Source organism: Squalius cephalus, assembly GCF_949319135.1.
Source record: "Squalius cephalus genome assembly, chromosome: 19".
NCBI lineage: Eukaryota > Metazoa > Chordata > Actinopteri > Cypriniformes > Leuciscidae > Squalius > Squalius cephalus.
Genome location: NC_137140.1, coordinates 11,942,052 through 11,961,621, shown reverse-complemented (window position 1 = coordinate 11,961,621; position 19,570 = coordinate 11,942,052). Strand labels below are relative to the sequence as shown.

Below are 19,570 nucleotides of genomic sequence, written 5' to 3'. Positions count from 1 at the left end.
ACTGCGGCACTAATAAGTGTCATGAACGCTTGCCAATCAGGATTTTCATTAAATAATACAATAAATTTTGATACAAAAAAATTTAGAAATGTATTTTTCACCAAACCCTATTGTACACCCCAGAACACTTGAGATATATTACACGTGTCGTATCACCATTATGTGATACTTCTTTACAGTAATTTTGTTTTGTTTTTTTAAGCTTCATGCTGGTCGCTGTTCACTGCCATTTTATGGATGAGCGCAAGCGGGACATTTAAAAAAAAAAAATCTGTTTTTGTGGTCCGAAAAAGAAAGTAGGGCATATTACATTAGAACAACACCAGGGTGAGTAAATGATGACTTAATTTTCATTTTAGGGTGACCTATCCCTTTAAATCATCTGTTATCTTTGCCTTAGATTATCACTATTTTACCACATCCAGGAATTCAGTGCCCCTTTTGTTTAATTTTTTAAAAAAAAAATTTTATAAACAAGGTCAAGTTACTAACTGAACACATCACTCCAGGTTCTTGTACGTGTACTATTGTGTCGTTGTGACTCTGAGGTTTTATTTAGTTTTTTTGTTGAATATTGTTTGTTATCAGATCATGAGCGGCTGTTGGCGGATTATGGAGCTGCGTTCACATCTGCCTGGAAAATCACACACAACTACAGACTGTGGATCAGCAACAAGCATCCAGCAATGGCCGAGATCACTCCAGGGTATGAGAACTGAGACAAATCAGAATAGATTACTTGCAGTAATTCTGCTACTGCTTAAATAATTTTTATAGTTTGCCAAAATAAAGTCAACCATATTTTAAAAAGGAGCTGGCTCATTCAGAAAAATATGTGAGACTTGGGATGGTGGTAACACATTTGAAATTTTTTGTAACATTTGTAAATAATTATTGTTGTTGTTTTTTTGTCTCAAACTTTTCCCACTATCAGGAGTTGTAACAGAAGGCTGGGTGGGTTGTAACCACCCTAGTGAAAAAATAGTATACTTAAGCACAATTTATTTGTATGTACTTTAGTATAACTAAATGTATTTGTGGCACGCTATAAATTGGTATACTTAAAGTAAAGTTAAATTGGAAAAATTATTTTGTACTAAATGCATTTTAGTTGTCCAAAAGCATTGCTGAACTTCAGCTGAAGTTGTATTAAATATACTTGTTTGTGCTAAAGTAAAACTATTTCAAATAGGCTACAATAAAGTAATCTTTATAAATAATGGCACAGAAACGTCATGCTTCTAGTATCTGTAAAACCGCATTCTTCCATCTTAAAAATATATATATAAATTACGTCATGTCCTCTCAATGACAAATGCGGAGCAATTAGTTCATGCGTTCATGACATCAAGGCTAGATTATTGTAAAACTATTATGGGTGGTTGCCCTGCATGCTTAATAAATAAACTACAGCTGGTCCAAAACACAACAGCTAGAGTTCTTTCTAGAACCAGGAAGTATGACCATATCAGCCCGGTTCTGTCAACACTGCATTGGCTCCCTATTAAACATCATATAAATTTAAAAATATTGCTGATTACTTACAAAGCACTAAATGGTTTAGCTCTGCAGTACTTGAGACTTAACGCATAATAATCCTTCACGTCTATTGCAATCTCAAAATTCCGGCCAGTTGATATTACCTAGAGTATCAAAATCGACTGCTGGCGGTAGATCCTTTTTCTATTTAGCACCAAAACTTCCTAACATTGTCCGGGAAGCAGACACACTCAGTTTAAATCTAGACTAAAAACACATCTCTTTGGCCTAGCATACACATAACACATTATAAACTTCTATAATTCAGTCTTAGGCTGCATAGATTAGGTCAGCCGGAACCGGGAACACTTCCCATAAATCCTGATGTATTCGTTACATCATAAGAAGAATGGCGTCTATGCAAATATTAGTCTCTTTGTTTATCCCGAGGTTTAACGCAGTCCGCCGGAGTGAAGTGTCAACTAGTCTCTCCCCTCTGAAGACCTCCTTCCCTTCCCTTTACCTCTGTACAAATAAAACGTTGTCAAAATAGTTATGGTTCACATGGCTACGCGGAAGCGATAAAGAATTCTGGATTATTAATTTTTAAGGCCCGAAGTTATTTGTTGAGGTCAATTTGAAAGACTACACGCCTGTGCACATATATATTCAAACGTGCATACCTATAGACTAAACACGTAATACGCATGTGCATGGCATCAGCGTTTTCACAGGTTCGCGTTTTTTAAGTTTGCACAGAGATAACTTTTTTTCCAAAAATTTTCAAGGCTTGCACCTTGGAACCTATTTCTACGTTCTTGAGCCACCAGGCACTGTTGTGCGAATGAGCGGGCCGGAGCGCGTTAAGGGTTTTCTGTTAGAACAGTGTCGTGTTAGCGGCCCCTAAGTTAAGAACTAATGATCTTTGCAACGGAAGTTAATCAATCAAAACTAACTTATCACTGTAAAGCTGCTTTGAAACAATCTATATTGTTAAAAGTGCTATATAAATGAAAGTGAATTGACTTGACAGCTTAAGAATTTGCTTTTTACTGACATTTTTACTGACACCCCCCAGTATACCAGTAACTCGCTTATCCAGAGAACATCAGTAAGACAATGGGAACAGATATATGTTCATTGAATGTAGGAACCACAACGGACTGGATTCGAACCCAGGTCGCTGCCACACAGCGTTTGGTTTACCAGTTGCGCCACCGTGCAGATATGTATTACGCAAACTGGGGTTACTTTGCGTTCTTTCTATACTGTTACAAGTACTACTATAAGCAAACATATGTTTCCATCAATGACAGCACAAATGATATGTATTTAAAGACTGCGAATTGCTGAGAAAAGTCTCAATATAGGCACAGTAAGCGGTTACGTGGAAATTAACGTGAAACTGTATAGAACATGAAAGTGCATTAAACTTGAAGCTGTTAAAGTAAGCCAGCAGACACAATATTAAATATCATCTGAAGAATGTTTTGTTTCCCTTTTATCTGACATGATCTGTCATTAACGCTGCAGGATGCAATTGCATAAACCGGCATAACATTAGGTTTATTCTTGTTTATTCACTGCATTGCAAATTAAATATTAAACCAGATTTTTTTCCTTTTTCAAACTTCTACTGTAACCTCAAAAGGATGATGGTCATGTTTGATAACGATTTCATCCCTGTCGCTAATTTTGGGTATCTAAATTGGTCAAATTGTGTTACAATAGTCCCTGGTCTCCACTATTCAAACATGGAAGACGTGCATTATTATATAAGCAACTCAGAACACTAGGTCACAAATTGTTAGGAACGTTTAAAGAACTGTGTTGTGAACTGTCGTAAACTACCTTCAGTAGAGCATGTGTGGACATGAATGTACTATACAAACATAGTTACAAACTTAACTCATTTATAAATTAAAAATGTGTTCAGTGACTTCATGTTCATTTACAAAACATGTTTAACTGCACCCTCTTTCACCAACTACCATTTTACCAATTTCTGGTATTAAGTTTTGTCAACTTTTATGCATCATTAGCACGTGTTGCTCAGTTGGCTTACTTTTCAAATAATTTTGAGGTTTTTAACTCTGCCCAATACAATGTTTTTAAACTTTCGAAGGGAGGCCAAGCATGTTTATCTCAAAAATTATTTTCCACAAATGTTTTACCATAACACAGAAAAATTGAACTTTGACTCTCTGTTCATAGACATCCATTCCAGGGTCAGTACAGTGTGGCCGATGTGAAGATCCGCTTGTCACAGTAAGTGTTACACTATTATGCTCTTGTTTACATACTCCTTCATAGGGTAGTTTTAATATCCATTTAAAATGTCTGTAGAACTTTACTAGTGAATATGCAGTTCTTATAAAAGGTGTTCTCCCCACTTGAGCTTTAAATCATTTTTCCAAAGTGGGCCTACATACAGTATTGGCCAAAAGTGATGTCCAGAGGGGATATTAGTTTTTAATGACCCTACAAGTTCGATTAAACCATCAAAAATGTGGAAAATCAATATTTTAAATATGAGGAAAGAAAAAACTCTTAACTTGGTTGAAGTATTTATCTGCCAAAATTATTTGGCAAAAAAGGCAAAGCTACAAATTTTATTTTACTGTGCAAAAAAGAAAATGCATAGAAAAAATAAAATCTCTCCGGAAAAAGTTGCGGCAGATTTATATTTTCAGAGGTCACATATTAAATGGGAATCTTTTGTTTAAAATGAAAGCAAATCCTGTGTATCATGATGCATTTGGGATCTTCTCTACAGCAAGCTCTTGAAGGCTTTTGAGAGTAGAAGGTACAATAAATGTAATAAAATACATAAAAAATTCTGACAAAGGGCCCTTTTTTAACGATCTGAAACGCAAGTATCAAGCGCAAAACGCAAGTAACTTTGTGGGCGGGTCTTGGGTGCTGTTGCTATTATACCGGCGGGATAAATGACTCTTACGCCCGACGCAAATCTAAAATGGGTTGGTCTGAAGTAGCTTCATTATTCATAGGTGTGGTTTGGGCATAACGTGAAATAAACCAATCAGAGCGACAGATCACATTCCCTTTAAGAGCAGGTGCGCTTGTTCTATAGCGGATTCCTATTATAACGGCGGATTTGCCAGATGCACGCCAGGAGCGGTTCACAGCCGAGGAGACCGACGTTCTCGTCAGGGAAGTTGGGGATGGAGAAACACACCCAAATTAACTTCGGTTAAACAGGCGTATGATAATTTGGGTAAATGTGTAAGCTAGATGTATGCTTTTATAATAAACTGTCTATCTATCTATCTATCTATCTATCTATCTATCTATCTATCGTAATAATGTAGGCTATGATTTGCAAAAATGAAAACTGCTGCTTCTGTGTAGATGAGAGAATCAAAGTGTATGCGCATTGTGCACATGCTACATTGATTATGGCCAAGCATGCGCCCTTAAAATAGCATCTGAATAACATGCGCAACGCGCCACTGACTTTTGCGCCGGAACACGCCTCCTCTTTGCGCTGAACCGCCCCGGGGAGCGCAAGTGTATTTCTTAGTTAACCGACGTGCGTCTGTGGAGGGAAAAGCCCGCTGTGCCACGGGTGCAAAATAGGAATGATACATGCGTCGGTGTACAAAGTCAATTGCGCTGGGTGCAAGATAGGGCCCCATGACTGCAAGACACCTTTGACTCAGAGGAACATATGTTTTCAATAGTTCAGTGATGCAAAGTCACTTCAGTCCACATCTCTAGACATTACTAAAACATTGTCACTAAAACCTGCAGTATTTTCTGTGTAAACATACATTTTCTTAGCTTGAAGTGGGTCGGTGTGCACCGGTACGGGGCTTTTCTATTCACCGTTCTGGAAATTCTTCTTCTGAATTAAATTGTGACAACAACCATGTCCTTTTGTACAAAGGCCCAACCTTTGAAGACAACAAATCCAAAAGTGAATTGAATGTGTACAGGGCCAGAGTTGCTAATGTATTTATTTATTAAGCAATACTTTTTTTTCCAAAAGCAATTTAGAAATGGGGAACATCACAGGCAATTTTCATAAGAGCAACAATATTCATAGTAGTCGTTGGCAAGTTTAAAGTATAAGCTGCTAGATGAATACAAAAGCTAGAACAGAAGATAATTTAATTGGAGTTAGAGTAAGTGCTTTGTTTATGGTTGTGCATTAGTCAAGTGCTTGTGGAAGAGATGTTTCTTCATGAAAGTTGTGGTGGTCTCAGCAGTTTGTATGGAGGTTGGCAGCTCATTCCACCAGAGAAGAACAAAGACACTAAAGGGTCTGAAAAGTTACTTTGTGCCTTGTTGTGAAAGAATAACCAGGCGCCACTTGTTCACTGGTGGGAGGCGGTAGGGAGCATACATGTACTGTATAGGAGTGCACCCCCATGTATGACAGCTTCTCAGAAGTCTCAGTCTCAGAAGGGGTTAATCATGGAATTGGGAGTTTTTGTGATGGCTCACTCCTGTTATTTCAGTTCAATGCAGAACAGCGAGCGTGGGAAGAAGATTGGGAATGCTGTGATGTCAACGAGCAGAAGTGTCGTGCAAACAGGAAAGGCTGTCGGTAAGATTAACAATAGATTCATTAGTTCACTTGTTAATTCTTTCTTATTTCACATTGAACTTATTTCCCATACAATCTGTTCCAGCAGTACAAAACAGCCACACTGTGCATGTAGTACATGCCATTTACAGTGCCTTGTGAAAGTATTCATACCTTGCATTTTTTTCCCCCACATTTTGCATGTTGCAACCTTATGCTAAAATGTTTTTTTTTTACATCAATCTGCACTTCATAGCACATAATGACAAAGCAAAATACACATTTGTGAAAACGTTTTGCAAATTTATTAAAAAGTAAAAACTTTTTAAAAAGTGCTTGGTTGAAGCACCCAAGCTTTGCACATCTTAATTGGGACCATCAGTGAACAGCCATTTTTAGGTCTTAGGTTTAATTGGGTTCACCTTCAGGATATGGCTGAGCCACTCAAGTACATTCACCCCCGGTCCCACTGACAAGGCTTAAGCCTAGTCCCAGACTAAAATGCATGTTTGATCTGATTTAACTGAACTGTCCTTCTGTAAGTTTCTCCCATCTCCAGATATAGGAGTTCAGCCAGAATTAGGGATGCACAATTTAGGAAAATTCGATTTAAAAAATTTATATAAATATATATTATTTTTATAAAAATCTTTGACAATAATTTCTTAAATTTTTGTTAGAAAATCTTTAAAAAAAAAAACTTAGAAAAAACCTAGGAAAAAAACGTATTGATTCGCATATGTCTAAATTCACATATAAATTTATTTAGAGAGAAGTACTATTTTTCCTATTTTCACCCAAAATAGGGTGATGTGATTGTGAGCATTATTGAGTACACCCATGTAATGTAATGTCGGTTTCATTCATGCTGGAAGTCCACAAGTGAGACCCCTTGAAGTCATAAAACTTATGAGGTTTCAGGAAATCCATTTTATGGACAAAGTCATGCAGATATTGCTGCAGCAGCAGCTGAATAAAACGCAGATAGAGACGTATTGAACAATGAAATGAAGACAATAAACATACGATTGCGGTTTATAATATATGGTCAATATATGGTTTATCTTTGTTCTTCAAGCCATCTCGGGTATTTTCATAAGAATAAAATATATTTATAATGCAATGCTAATCAACATAGCCTTTATCACTGTAGAATACTTTAAAATAATATAATTTCTGCCTCTTTCTGTGATAGGAAGCCATATCAGATCACGAAAGGAAGTTATTTAAAACACTTGACTGATGTTATAAAGTGAGTGGAGTAAAAACGTCATTAAATGTTCTCTTTTGTTGGACAACAGGCTTGTAAATGCTTCTCATCACAAGTTTGGATCGATGTTTGGTGCATGTTCCTTTTTCAAATAAATGCACATTGTAAGTGACTTAATCTCACAGGGCATATAATCCATAAACGAGAAATGACAAAATATGGGCTATCCGCCTTATTTTTTAGTGTGGAAGTAAGCTATTTTCTATGGATGTGCGAGACTTCCAATTCATTAGCTGCTATAGGGAAGTAACGAGAAGAATAACAAAGTACAGTAAACTATTTGCGCTACAAAACAATGTGTTTATAATTATGACAGTACATTAAAATAATATGGTAAGAAATACAAGTTTGCAGTATCAAGCAGCATAACGAGCTGTTTCGTACAGCTAAAAATAATTGTAAGCAGATGACACCGAAAGCCAGACACGACTGCAGGACCAGAAGGCCAAGGCGGAGTCGCTGGGAACCATCTCACAAAGCCTAGCTGTTGGTGGGGAAACCGGAGGCAGAGCCGGAGAGCTGGAGGGAGTTAGCGGTGAGGGCAGAGCCGAGAAGCTGAGAAACACCAGCAGAGAAGGCGAATCCACATAAGTGGACAGAGAGAACAGAACCAAGGTGTCAGACTGGACCAACGAAGGAGCTAGGATCATAGGAGGAGGAAGGACTCCAGGCAGAACCAGACCATCCAAATTGCTGTGCAGGACCAGCGGAGAAGAAGATAGTTTGAGGGTGGGGACAAGGATGAGACCTGCATCCGTGGACCAAATCAATAAAGGAATGATCCTTCCCTGGCTCTGAGATAGACTGGGGCCACAAGCTCTGATTACTGGATAGACGTAGGCTCTGGCCCCGGGATGGAAATGGTTGTCGGTTCTTGCTCCAGGATGGAAATGGTGGCTGACTCTGAGTCCATAGAAAGAGAAGGCACTAGTGTGGGGTCCATGGCAGACTTGTGTGTTGTCTCTGGGTCCGTGGTGGGCGCGGGGCTGACGGAGCTCTTTCTTCTCTGCCTCACAGATGCTGAAGGGATTATTATGTAGGATCACCCACTCTACATATCTAGCAAACATCCCTCAAGGACCTTCTCTAGGCAGGCATGCCTTGGATCGCTCGTAGAAGCTGGTATTAAAAAACACACAGAGGGAGCAGTCTGGATAGTGTGTTAGGCACACCAGGTCTAAAAAAAATCCCTTGTGTTGTCCTTGAAGAAACAATCTCAACGAAGAGTAGGAGGCAAGTAGCCGGTAAGTCTATCTTTATATTATGTCTTTGTTGGATAGTTCTTCTGTCAGCATGGTTTGAAAACACTCACAAAGAAGATAAAAGCAGGAGATCTCAGGAACAAACAAAGGGAAAATGCAAAACCACATAATCCATAAGCGAGAACCGACAAAACACGATTGCAAACCAAGGTCTATATAAACACAGGGCAAACAAAGAAACTGAACAAAATACTGGTGAAATGGATAAAAATGGAAACTAATGTTGCGACTGAGACAGATCAGACACGCATATTTGTTATATTTAATCCATCAAGAACATCAGCATTGCGTGACTACATTTAATGCCCTTCCGATATTTATCCTTGTTTTCGCATGGGACCGGTTGCAGTCTCTTTTTTTCTGTAGCCACTCCGAAGTCCGAAGTCTTTTGCATTTTACAAAGGGTGAATCTCCAGTTGTCACTGGTGATTGTCGTTTCAACCTTTCTGGATCCGCCATCAAATTGATAAGTTTATATCAAGTGCTGTGAGAAAAGGCTATAAATCTCCACCTCCAACATCCTCACACGCAATATAGCCTACTAGCTGAGACACCTTCTTTATGTGCACAGATGTGACGTGATGATGCAAAGACATGCTCGAATTTCCCACGAAAATCCACCAGTACCACTGGAATTAAAAACATTATTACAAGCTTACCGTTTTGAATTGAGCTAAGGCAAGCAGATAGTTTTGGACAGTTTTGGCTGGTTATGTACTTGCTCAAAAAAAATGTTTTGGATAATTTTTAACTCAAAAAAGTTACGGAATGCAGCTTTAGGTATCCCTACCTCTTTTAAGAAGGGTGTGTTAGAACTAAAAGCCGATGGTTTGCTCAAGGCTGTTGATCTGCTGAATTTCAAACAATTCTATAACTTATTGCTTTCCTGTATTCTGCTTCAGCTCTCTCTCCATTGTTAAACTGTATGCATTTATGTGTATGTATGTTTGATTAGTCTAAGTGTTTAGTCTAGTAAATAAAGTCTTGTTCATGTCACATGTAAAGTTGTTTGTGGTTCGTGCTCATATACTGGATCATGCCGATTTTAGCTACATGCTCTGAGTAGTACTGTAAGTAAGAAAGTTATTTTCCTTACGCCGGAAATTAACATTTCTTAAAATGAATCAGTAATTTATACTGCGTGTTTGCTGGACGAACAGGTTAGTTGATTGTGGTCTTAATTCTGCTACATCAATTAAATTATATTTACTGATCCAAATATTTATAATTAGTAATAATTAATTATTTATAGTTCTCTTGAGCTAATTTGCTACACTAACAAGGAAGTAATGAGTAACTTTGGCCATATACTTGCATTATTTTATGGAACATGGAACATCAGCGTTCTTGAGAGCGTCACTCAGCTCACTCTGTTTATCTCAGTATGTATATTTTAGACAACAATAAACGAAATATGTAATAAAACACCATTCTGTCTCTTTTCGTTTTCATTTAAAAAATCTTAAAACATATTAATAGCTACACAAATGTGGTTCAGGCAATGTGTACATTGATTATCTTCACTGCTGCATGTATATTATTTATAACAAAACAAAGTATAAAACACAACCCTGACTCTTTCCGTTTACATTTTAAAAATATTAAACATATTAATATGTGGTTCAGGCCATATTTGCACATGTACTCTGATAATCTTCACTGTAATAAAATGAAATATAACATTAAACACAACCATGTCTCTTTTTGTTAAAGTGTTGAGTAAAGGGTATAAGCTATACAATAAGAAATAAAGACAAGCAAACAATTAAAAAAGTCAGCGCTCTAATAGGCTACAACAGTACAGTTAAATATCCTTAATATATAAAATGATGACACTTCTCTTTGCCCTCAGCCAAAACAATTTGACAGGGAACAAATGATAGATTCATGAGCCAAAAGATCGCCCGTTAGATATACACAATACAAATTATATCTCATGTTCAACCACTACAGAGACATCGGAGCCAGCAGCAAACGTCAGAAGCACTAGCCGAGGAACGGCTGTTCTCAGCGGGGTACATGAGCGCTGAGCGCCTGGTGATCACCTGGATCTCATAAGTCCAAAAACGTCAGATCAAATTTTCAAAAAGGTGCTATCTTTCTAACCACAGATTTGAGCTTTAAACAACTACATTCTTGCCTGAAAAACTCTTAAAACTACATTTTGTGACAGTAGTATTTTTTAAATTACGCGGGTTTTCTCCTCTGCTATTGCTGCATGCTGGTAGGTGCAAGATGCATTCTGGGATACCTGGCTGACTCAAGTCCGCACAAGTCACCTCTCGAATGTATCTTTGATCAAGAACACATCCGGGATTTGAACTGGACTTGGCTAGATGTGAACTTTGAATTGAAAGAGTACTTGGGCAGCGATTGATGACATTTCACAAGAACACAAGTACAGACAAAAACGCATATTGAGAAACGGCTTGAAACTAAACAGAGCGGAGAAACAGGAACCGAAGGAAACCGAACAAAATGTCAAAAATAAAATTCCACATAACAGAACATAATCATGACATTTAAACTTGTGTGTCTTTTTCAAATCATGTCCAATTAATAGAATTTGTCACAGCTTAACTGTGACAAACTCCACAGTTAAAGTTTTTAGTACTTTACTTTTAGTTAAAGTAAAGTTCTTTGCTTAACTCCAGTCAAAGTTTGCAATGTATTTATTTTTGTTTTTTAAATACATTTGCTAAGTTATCACTAATCTGCTATTTGCTTTGTCATTATGGGGTATGGAGCGTATATTGATATGAAAAACAAAATTATGATTTAAAGCATTTTAACAAGGCTGCAACATGACAAAATGAAAAAAAAATTGAATACTTTCGCAAGGTGCTGAAACAAGGAAAAGGAAATTGTTTGATTTTGAATGTATAAGAATGTATTAGAATGTGATGCTTTCCATATGTGCTATATAACAGGTCTTGGCTCATAATAGTTGTGATCCTAGACCTTTAAGTAATTATTGGTTTAATGGTTTTATTTATTTATGAGCAACAGGTTTTGTAGCTCCTGCAATTATTTCTTGCTTGGCTTAAATGTATTATTATTATTATTATTATTTTTAGGTCAGTCAGTAGGTGGAGCTTTGACCGTCGCTAAATCAGCCATGTCGTCCTGGTTCTCCATGCTGGCTCAGCCGACCGCAGCAGTCAGTGCATCTCCACAGTCTACGGACTGACGTCTACTTCTAAGTTCTAAAGAGAAGACAATACTGCAGACATTGCACACATCTCTATTGTTAGGAAATATAACAATGAAGATTTTTATAGAGAAAGAGAAAATGTAAAATAAAAAGAGGATTACAGCAGCTTGATTTTAGATTTAGTACTCATTGTAGTAGTTTAATGGTAATAAATACTGTAATAAAAGCATTTACCTCTGACAAAATACACTATTTTCAGGTGTTCCGTTTGGGATTGTTAATGGTTATGGGACTGGGAAGTTATGGGAAATCATAAAACCTGTCTATTCTGAGATCAGGTTACCAAATGTTTTATAGGTATTTTTCCTACAAATAGCACACTGATTATCTCTAATGGCAAATGAAAAATAAACATTAGGGTCACAATCGGCCTATGTTACTTAAAGCTGTCGCTGTCCACTTTTCTCACAAATAAAGAAACAGTGGCACTATAGAGTCCTATAAATTGGACCTACATCGTGTTTAGATCAGTCCTATAATGCAATAAAGAGAATGCTATTTAGCAAATATAACACAAATCTGTGTGGTTTTCATTTATTGATGAAAATGACCCAGGAGTTACATTGTCCTAACCAGAAGATATGTGATAAAATTCCTGTGACAAGCAATTTGTCTGTCCCCACCTGTGGTCCACACCAGACTCCACACAGCAAAATCATTAAAAAATCACAGCCAATCAGAAGAACGTGGGCGGGCTCTCTCTGCAAGCACACTGTAATAGATAAGTACTGTACATAGTCAAATTCATAAATATTGAACTACTTTAACATTATTAAAAATGCATACTGACTGAAACAATATTTTTTATAGAATATACTTGTTTGTTCACATAACTAACGTTTATCAGCATTTATTTAAAAACAAATCCATTATGAGTTCTACAAAGAGAAATTGTTGGATAATGTTAGACTAAGCCAGTTTTCCTTGCAAGTACAGATAGATAGATAGATAGATAGATAGATAGATAGATAGATAGATAGATAGATAGATAGATAGATAGACAGACACTCACTTTGTATCATCTGCTGACAGTTATCCAGATAACTTTAATTCTGTCAGGACCACTATTGTCAAAGATGACTGACAATGAAAATTTGTTTACAATTTGGATTGGCGGTATGTTATGGCAGGAGAGCAGCGATTACCCTCTCTTAGGGTAATCAGAACAGAACCAACATAAATGTATTGCAAATATTATTAATGTTCAGTAGTGGTGGGCATAGATTAATTTTTTTTAATCTAGATTAATCTCACTGTAATCTTGGAATTAATCTAGATTAATCTAGATTAAAATGGCTCATTTGAATTCTGCCGAAGGCATTCAGAATATGTGTGCTACCCAAATAATGACTAAAGGGCACGTGTTTCTTAAATACAAAGTGACATTTAAAAGAACTTGTGAAAAAATGCCAGAGATTTTTTTTATTATTATTAAAACTAACATAATAAAGTATGATTTTTTTTTATTTTTTTACTTTGAGCAATGATGGAGCTATAATAGACTCTTATGAGCATATAAAACAAAACAGCTCCTTGGAAAAAATGAAATGTAGCCTAATATTGTAGTAGTTATAAACAAAGGTCTATTTTTAGTTCAGATTAACATTTGAGGGCAGCAATTTTATTCATAATGTCAAAATAAAACCAACGTAATGTTACTTGAAAGCATATAGCCTACTATTCCTGCCAAACTTCCATGGTTGCAGTTAGTGTTACTACAGTAAATCCATGGTAAATGTTGCAGATCTGTGGACACTGGATAGTTCATTCATGGCACAATGTTTCTTCCTGGCTTCCACGCACTGTTTGATCCGTTAATAATGGAGAAATGTGAATGTTTCTCACTAGATCTCGCAGCGATGTTATTACTTCAGTGGCGAATTCAAATGCTTTCTTTACTGGATCTCTTAGCGCTGTGTAGTACCGAACACCGAACCGAATTCGGCTAGGTATACATCCGCGATAAAATATCAAGGTGAAAGTCATCATAGCTTGTAGTATAGACCCAGCTCCCAACCCAACTTTGAGAATAGATTAACGGCGATATTTTTTTTTATCGCCCAATAAGAGTCTCACGTTAACGCAGCACGTTACGGCCCACCAGTTCAGTGATTTATGTACAACATGATTCAAGAAAAAAGAGTCTGATTTGAAGAGGAATATCAGAAGGCCAAGTCCTGATTGGACGAAAGGATGAGTTGGGGAGGGAGGAGGGTAATTAGCTCCTGAGCAATGCGATAAAGCTGCTGATAATACTGAATGGACCTTATAGAGATGCTGTGATAAGCATCATATTCTAGGTAGCCATGGATCAGCTGAGATTCAGCGCATGCTTGAAGTTTCTAAAAAATATATAGCCTTTTGAAACCTCCAGAATATCCATTGATGTCAGCGCCATTTTAATTTCACCAACAAATCCTGTCTGTACAACCAAGTGTCAAGACAGATTTATTTGTATCGTGCTTCACAATACACATCGTTTCCAAGCAGCTTTACAGAAAGTCCTAATAGGTGTGTTCGACTTCATGTGGCTCCTGCGCAGAACGATTGGAATATGAAATCAAAGTACCATGAGAGCGATTAGAGAGCAGACGGTTTCGTATGCTTTCAAATCGCTCTCGTGGTACTTTGATGTCATACACCGCATGAAGTCGAGCACACCTACTGCTATTTCCATAGGAGAAGCGTGTGTAAGGCTGGGCCTTCCCCTGGCTACGGGCTCAATAGCGTAGAATTTTCTCACTCAAACCACTGACTGCTGCTACTTCTGATTGCTTTTAGAGGGAAAAGCTGCCCATAACTGCTGGTCTAGGATCAGTTTTCTCTGTAATAATAGCATATTGGCTAAATAAATTTGGTGGTTTTGCTCTCGAGAGCATCAAAGGTTTCTATTTACAACGTTTTTTGCTGTTTTGAGCAATGTAGCCAATCACATACATCCTGTATCTGTTAGATTCTTGAACGCAATGCCCACCCTATGAAAAAACCTTAATAAAACCTAAACCTATTTAAAATACATTTATTTCATACTAAGTATACTACAAACCCATTTACATATTTACTAACATTACAGACTTACTGATATAATTATAATTCAACTTTATTTGGAGTACTTCTTTATTGCACAATGCACATTTCTTGATAGTACACCTTAAATTGTGTTTAATATTACTATTAGTAAGGATAGTATGTATGATATCTGTATACTATCAGTCTATTTAGGCAAATTCCAAACGGAAGTGAGCATCCCTATGCCCTACTCCCTTCGAAGGGCAGAGCCCTTGAAGTGGGGACTTTGGAGTGAGCAGGGCACATGTTTGCCCTTATGTAGCCATTTGGAACTCACTTGGTGAAGAAAGCAATGAAAGACAACGTAATTTCTCTTCACCTGAGATGTTCCCATGACAACACAGTACAGTGTCCATCAGCTGATTAGCTGTTCTTATAAACAGAAATGTCTTATTATTGCTGTTAACATAACTGTTGTAAATAAATAAACATTTTATATAAAAACGTTTTTAAAATGTATGTTATATATGTGTGTGTGAGTGTGTTTCTCTGTGCTCAACTCTAAAACTTGCTGTCTTTTGGACTCTGCATTACCTAACACATTTCTTACCTATGAAACTCATTTAAACAACATGGCAAAAATGTGTGAAATATATCACAAACAAAACTAAACAACTTGAATTACTCTGTGTGCAAGTAAACTTGAACTCTCCAGTCATCTAACTTTAAAATGAATCACACGTATTCACTAGGTCACATGACCATAAATGATCAAATTACTTCCTTGAAGTGACCATCGCATGTACCCTTCACCAACAGCCTTGTGGAAGGGCCCTTCGTAAAGGGATCCAGTTGTTCACTTTCATTTGGAACACCCCAACAAATGGTGTCCCCTTCCCAAAGTGCCCTTTAAGGGTGCAAAATGCAGTTTGGAATTTGCAGTTAAAGTATAGGGTACCTTAAGTAGCCTATACTTGCAATAGTTCCACTTTATCGCAATCAAATATACCTTTAGTTGAACTTCAGCACTATTTCTGGATAACTAAAGTGCAGACTTTAAGTATACCAATTTAGTATACAAAAAGTACAATTGCAGGGTATTTATATTAAGCACATAAATATGTAAATGTATTTGTAGTATACTTAGCATAAAATAAATGTATTTCAAATACATTTTAGTATATTTATTTTTCACTAGGGCAATCAGACGTGTTTAAGTTCGAATCACCACTCAAAACGCCAGAGTTTTTGTCCAGTGAGGAGTTCTGCACGCTGCAAATCCTCTCGTTATAAGTTAACACATAACAAACAAAGTGTCTACATTGTAGTCTAAATAAAATTCATTATGCAGTCAGCTTAATCAATTAGCGGAACTTTGTGAGATCACAATGAACTGAGATAAGTGACAGCATTTTATAGGGAGCGCTCTTCGCACCCTTCATTTTCCAGTGAATTCCAGAATGTGAAAAAACTGCATTAGGTAAGGCAATGACTATTTATTATCCGAACTGGCTGCCAGGCCTATAATCACGCAAACAGTATGCTTGCTTTTCTGTTCAAATTATAGTGGTTTGTGAACAGTCACAAATTTATTGAGAGCGTTTATGCTGGGATGTGTTCGATAGACGACACGTATTTCATGACATTCTATTTAAATGTGTTTTTATGAAGGAAGCACATATAGCCTTGCCGGTGTTGTGCCGAATTTCGACCCCCTGCCAAATTATTACCCCCCTCGTTGAAGTCAGTACCTGATTGCCTAATCCTAACCCCTCCCCCACAACTAATCCTAAACCTACCAATACTAGGGGGGTAATAATTTGGCAGGGGTCGAAATTCGGCACTACACCTGTTGTGGCATGTAAACCGTTCATCTCTTCCACTTTAATACTAGTTACAGCACCAAATAAACATGCATGAACATCAGAAGGTATGTTGAAAGACTTACAACTTACTGAAATGAATCATGTCTCGTGTAATCGCTTAATCGGCAAACAATGTCACGTAACATCACATTTACCTCATAAAAGTCAGTCAGTGACCATAAACTTGATAGTCAGTCAGAAATATTAATTCTAGAGAGGACCATTTAAAAAAAAAAAAACACTATATATATTCATTGCCATAAAGCCTAATCTTGAGAAAACACCCTGACAATCCTTGATGTGCAGAAAAGTGTAAATACAGTACATATGCAAACAAGAGATGGGACATTTGCAAAACATGTTAATATGATCCAACTGCACTCCAGTAAAAATTTAGGCACAGAGCTGTATTGAATCTCTCTACATTATTTTATCATATGAATAGGTTAGGTAATGTATTTGCCATGTGATCTGATTAATTAACTGGAAAACAATGATTTTACAGTACAGATGAACAGTATTGTATTTTACTGTTTTAAAATAGTTTTTTGGAGGCGGGCAAGGTGTGTATTAATATCTGTCAAGCAACTGTGCATATACAATCACTGAATGCAGCCATCAGGTTTTAGAACAAGAGACTTCATAAATGTTTTTCTAATAAATGGGTATTACATAGTTCCTATTTTAAAACTGGTAAAAGCTCAGCCACACCAGAAGGAAATTGTCAGCTGTCAGCAGTCGAAGTCTGGGCCCAATATAATATAAATATGCAGAAAATCTGTTCATGCAAACTTCTTTTGTTGAACACAAATGCTTCAAGGTACACAAGCTTGAATTAACACGTTTTCGCATTTAAAAAAAATGCTGCGTGCTTACAACTCATATTGACTCGGGTTTCTTTCTTTTTAAAATAATATTTTACCATTCATTGAAAAAACACAATGCTGTCAGGAAACACCCATCCATGTGAACCTGATATTTTGGGCCCATACTCACATGAATGTCCCAAGCAACAGAAAGAGTCTGCAATATTCTTTTAAAAACAGTAGTATGAAATAATAATAACCAAAAGTGAGGGTTCAATCTAGCAGGAAAAAAACATTTTTGTACACACTATTAAACAATAACAGCAGAAAAAAAGTATAATATACACTTATAATATAAAAATACACACACACACACATATATGAGCAGCAAATCATCATGTTAGAATGATTTCTGAAGGATCATGTGACACTGAAGATTGGAGTAATGATGCTGAAAATTCAGCTTTGACCACAGGAAAAAATACATTTTACAATCTATTCACATAGAAAACAGTTATTTTAAATTGTAATAATATTTGGTGAGCATAAGAGGCTTCCTTTAAAAGCATTAAAAATCTTACCGATCGCAAACTTTTGAACGGCAGTGTGTGTGTGTGTGTGTGTGTGTGTGTGTGTGTGTGTGTGTCTGTGTGTAAAAGAAACATCGTCACTTTCAACATTTGTCCCAGAACATTTCTTAACATATGTAAATATTTGTATGTACATAAAAAGACTCAACAACCGAGACATAAACTGAACAAATTTCACAGACATATGAACAGAAGTGGAATAATGAGTCCTTGAACAAAGGTGGGCTGGGGGGTCAATATCAAAAGTGGTAGTCAGTATCTGGTGTGGCCCACCAGCTGCGTCAAGTACTATGCATCTCATCCTCATTGACTGCACCAGATTTGCCAGTTCTTGCCATGAGATGTTACTCCACTCTTCTACCAAGTCACTTGCAAATTCTCGAACACATCTGCGACTGCCACCGCAAGTACGATCACCTGTTCTTCCTGTAGCAGTTTTAGGTGTCTTACACCACCATACACCACAGTTTATTGCTCTGGCCACATCTGCAGTCCTCATGCTTCCCTGCAGCAGGACTATGGCATATTCATGCAGGTGATCAGGAACCCTGGGCATCTTTCTCCTGGTGTTTTTCAGAGTCAGTAGATTCCAATCGAGCTTCTCTTTAGTGCCCTAAGTTATTGGAACTGTGACCTTAACTGTATACCATGTGTAAACTGTGTCTTCCACATACTGTTCCACAGATGCATGTGCAATAATTGTTTCATTGAACATTGAACATAAACAACATTGTTTAAACTCTTTCAAATCTGTATATCTGTACAATCTGTAAAGCTTAATTCCATTTTACAAAATTATCTTTAATACAGTATCTTTTGAAAAAGGGACGTTTCCGATTTACTGAGACTATGATGGTTGGACATCGGTCACTCTAGGGTTGCCACAGAAGACAATTTTGTACATTTTCAAGTTAAATTCAATATGGTTCACAGTTCAAAATTAAGAGCTCCAACCCATGTTCAATGTGAAAATTTAACTCTGTGAATTTTGTACCTGAACATCAAAGGGAACTCAAACCTCTTTTTAGTGCCTCAATCTACATTATGTTCACACTAGTGTTTTAAGAAGCCAAACAATTAGAATATAATAATAGTAATTTTATATTATTATTCCTATGACTGTAATAGTAATGCATTGTAAAGCAAAAGCATTGTAAAATAAATGAAAATTTATTAAGTATATTATATTACTTTACGCTACAGTAGGGAAAATACAATACTTTTGACCTAATTTCTACACTTGAAAGATATTTTAGTTTGACGGAAATTGCAGTTGAGCTTTGATTTTGACGGAGAACTACCGTTTCTGTGAAAATGTGTGTCATTACAAATCTAGTCAAATGCTGTAATCATCTTCCCACAAAAATGTGAAAATAATGTGTAACTGGTACCCGCTACATGCAGGCTAAATTCACAGCACATGCAGAGAAGAAGTTCACTGCATTCATTCACTGTGAACCGAGCCATTCTGAGATGCGGAAAGCACCGGATCACAGACTACATAATTAAATCGCAGTGTTTTT

At 36.8% G+C, this 19,570-nt stretch overlaps 1 protein-coding gene across 3 annotated transcripts in view; it reads left to right on the top strand.

Annotated features, from left to right (window-relative positions):
- Positions 1 to 12,265, top strand: part of avl9 (AVL9 homolog (S. cerevisiase)) — a 60,000-nt gene extending 47,735 nt beyond the window's left edge. The window contains exons 13-16 of one of the 3 annotated variants that reach the window (XM_079851254.1): positions 589 to 706; positions 3,694 to 3,747; positions 5,964 to 6,052; positions 11,641 to 12,265. In XM_079851254.1, coding sequence (XP_079707380.1) covers positions 589 to 706; positions 3,694 to 3,747; positions 5,964 to 6,052; positions 11,641 to 11,753 — 374 coding nt within the window. In that variant the 3' untranslated portion in view covers positions 11,754 to 12,265. Of the gene's footprint in view, positions 1 to 588; positions 707 to 3,693; positions 3,748 to 5,963; positions 6,053 to 8,318; positions 8,384 to 11,640 lie in introns of those variants that run through there. The other 2 variants (XM_079851256.1, XM_079851255.1) reach the window with 2 other exon arrangements.
- The last annotated feature ends 7,305 nt before the right edge of the window (positions 12,266 to 19,570 follow it).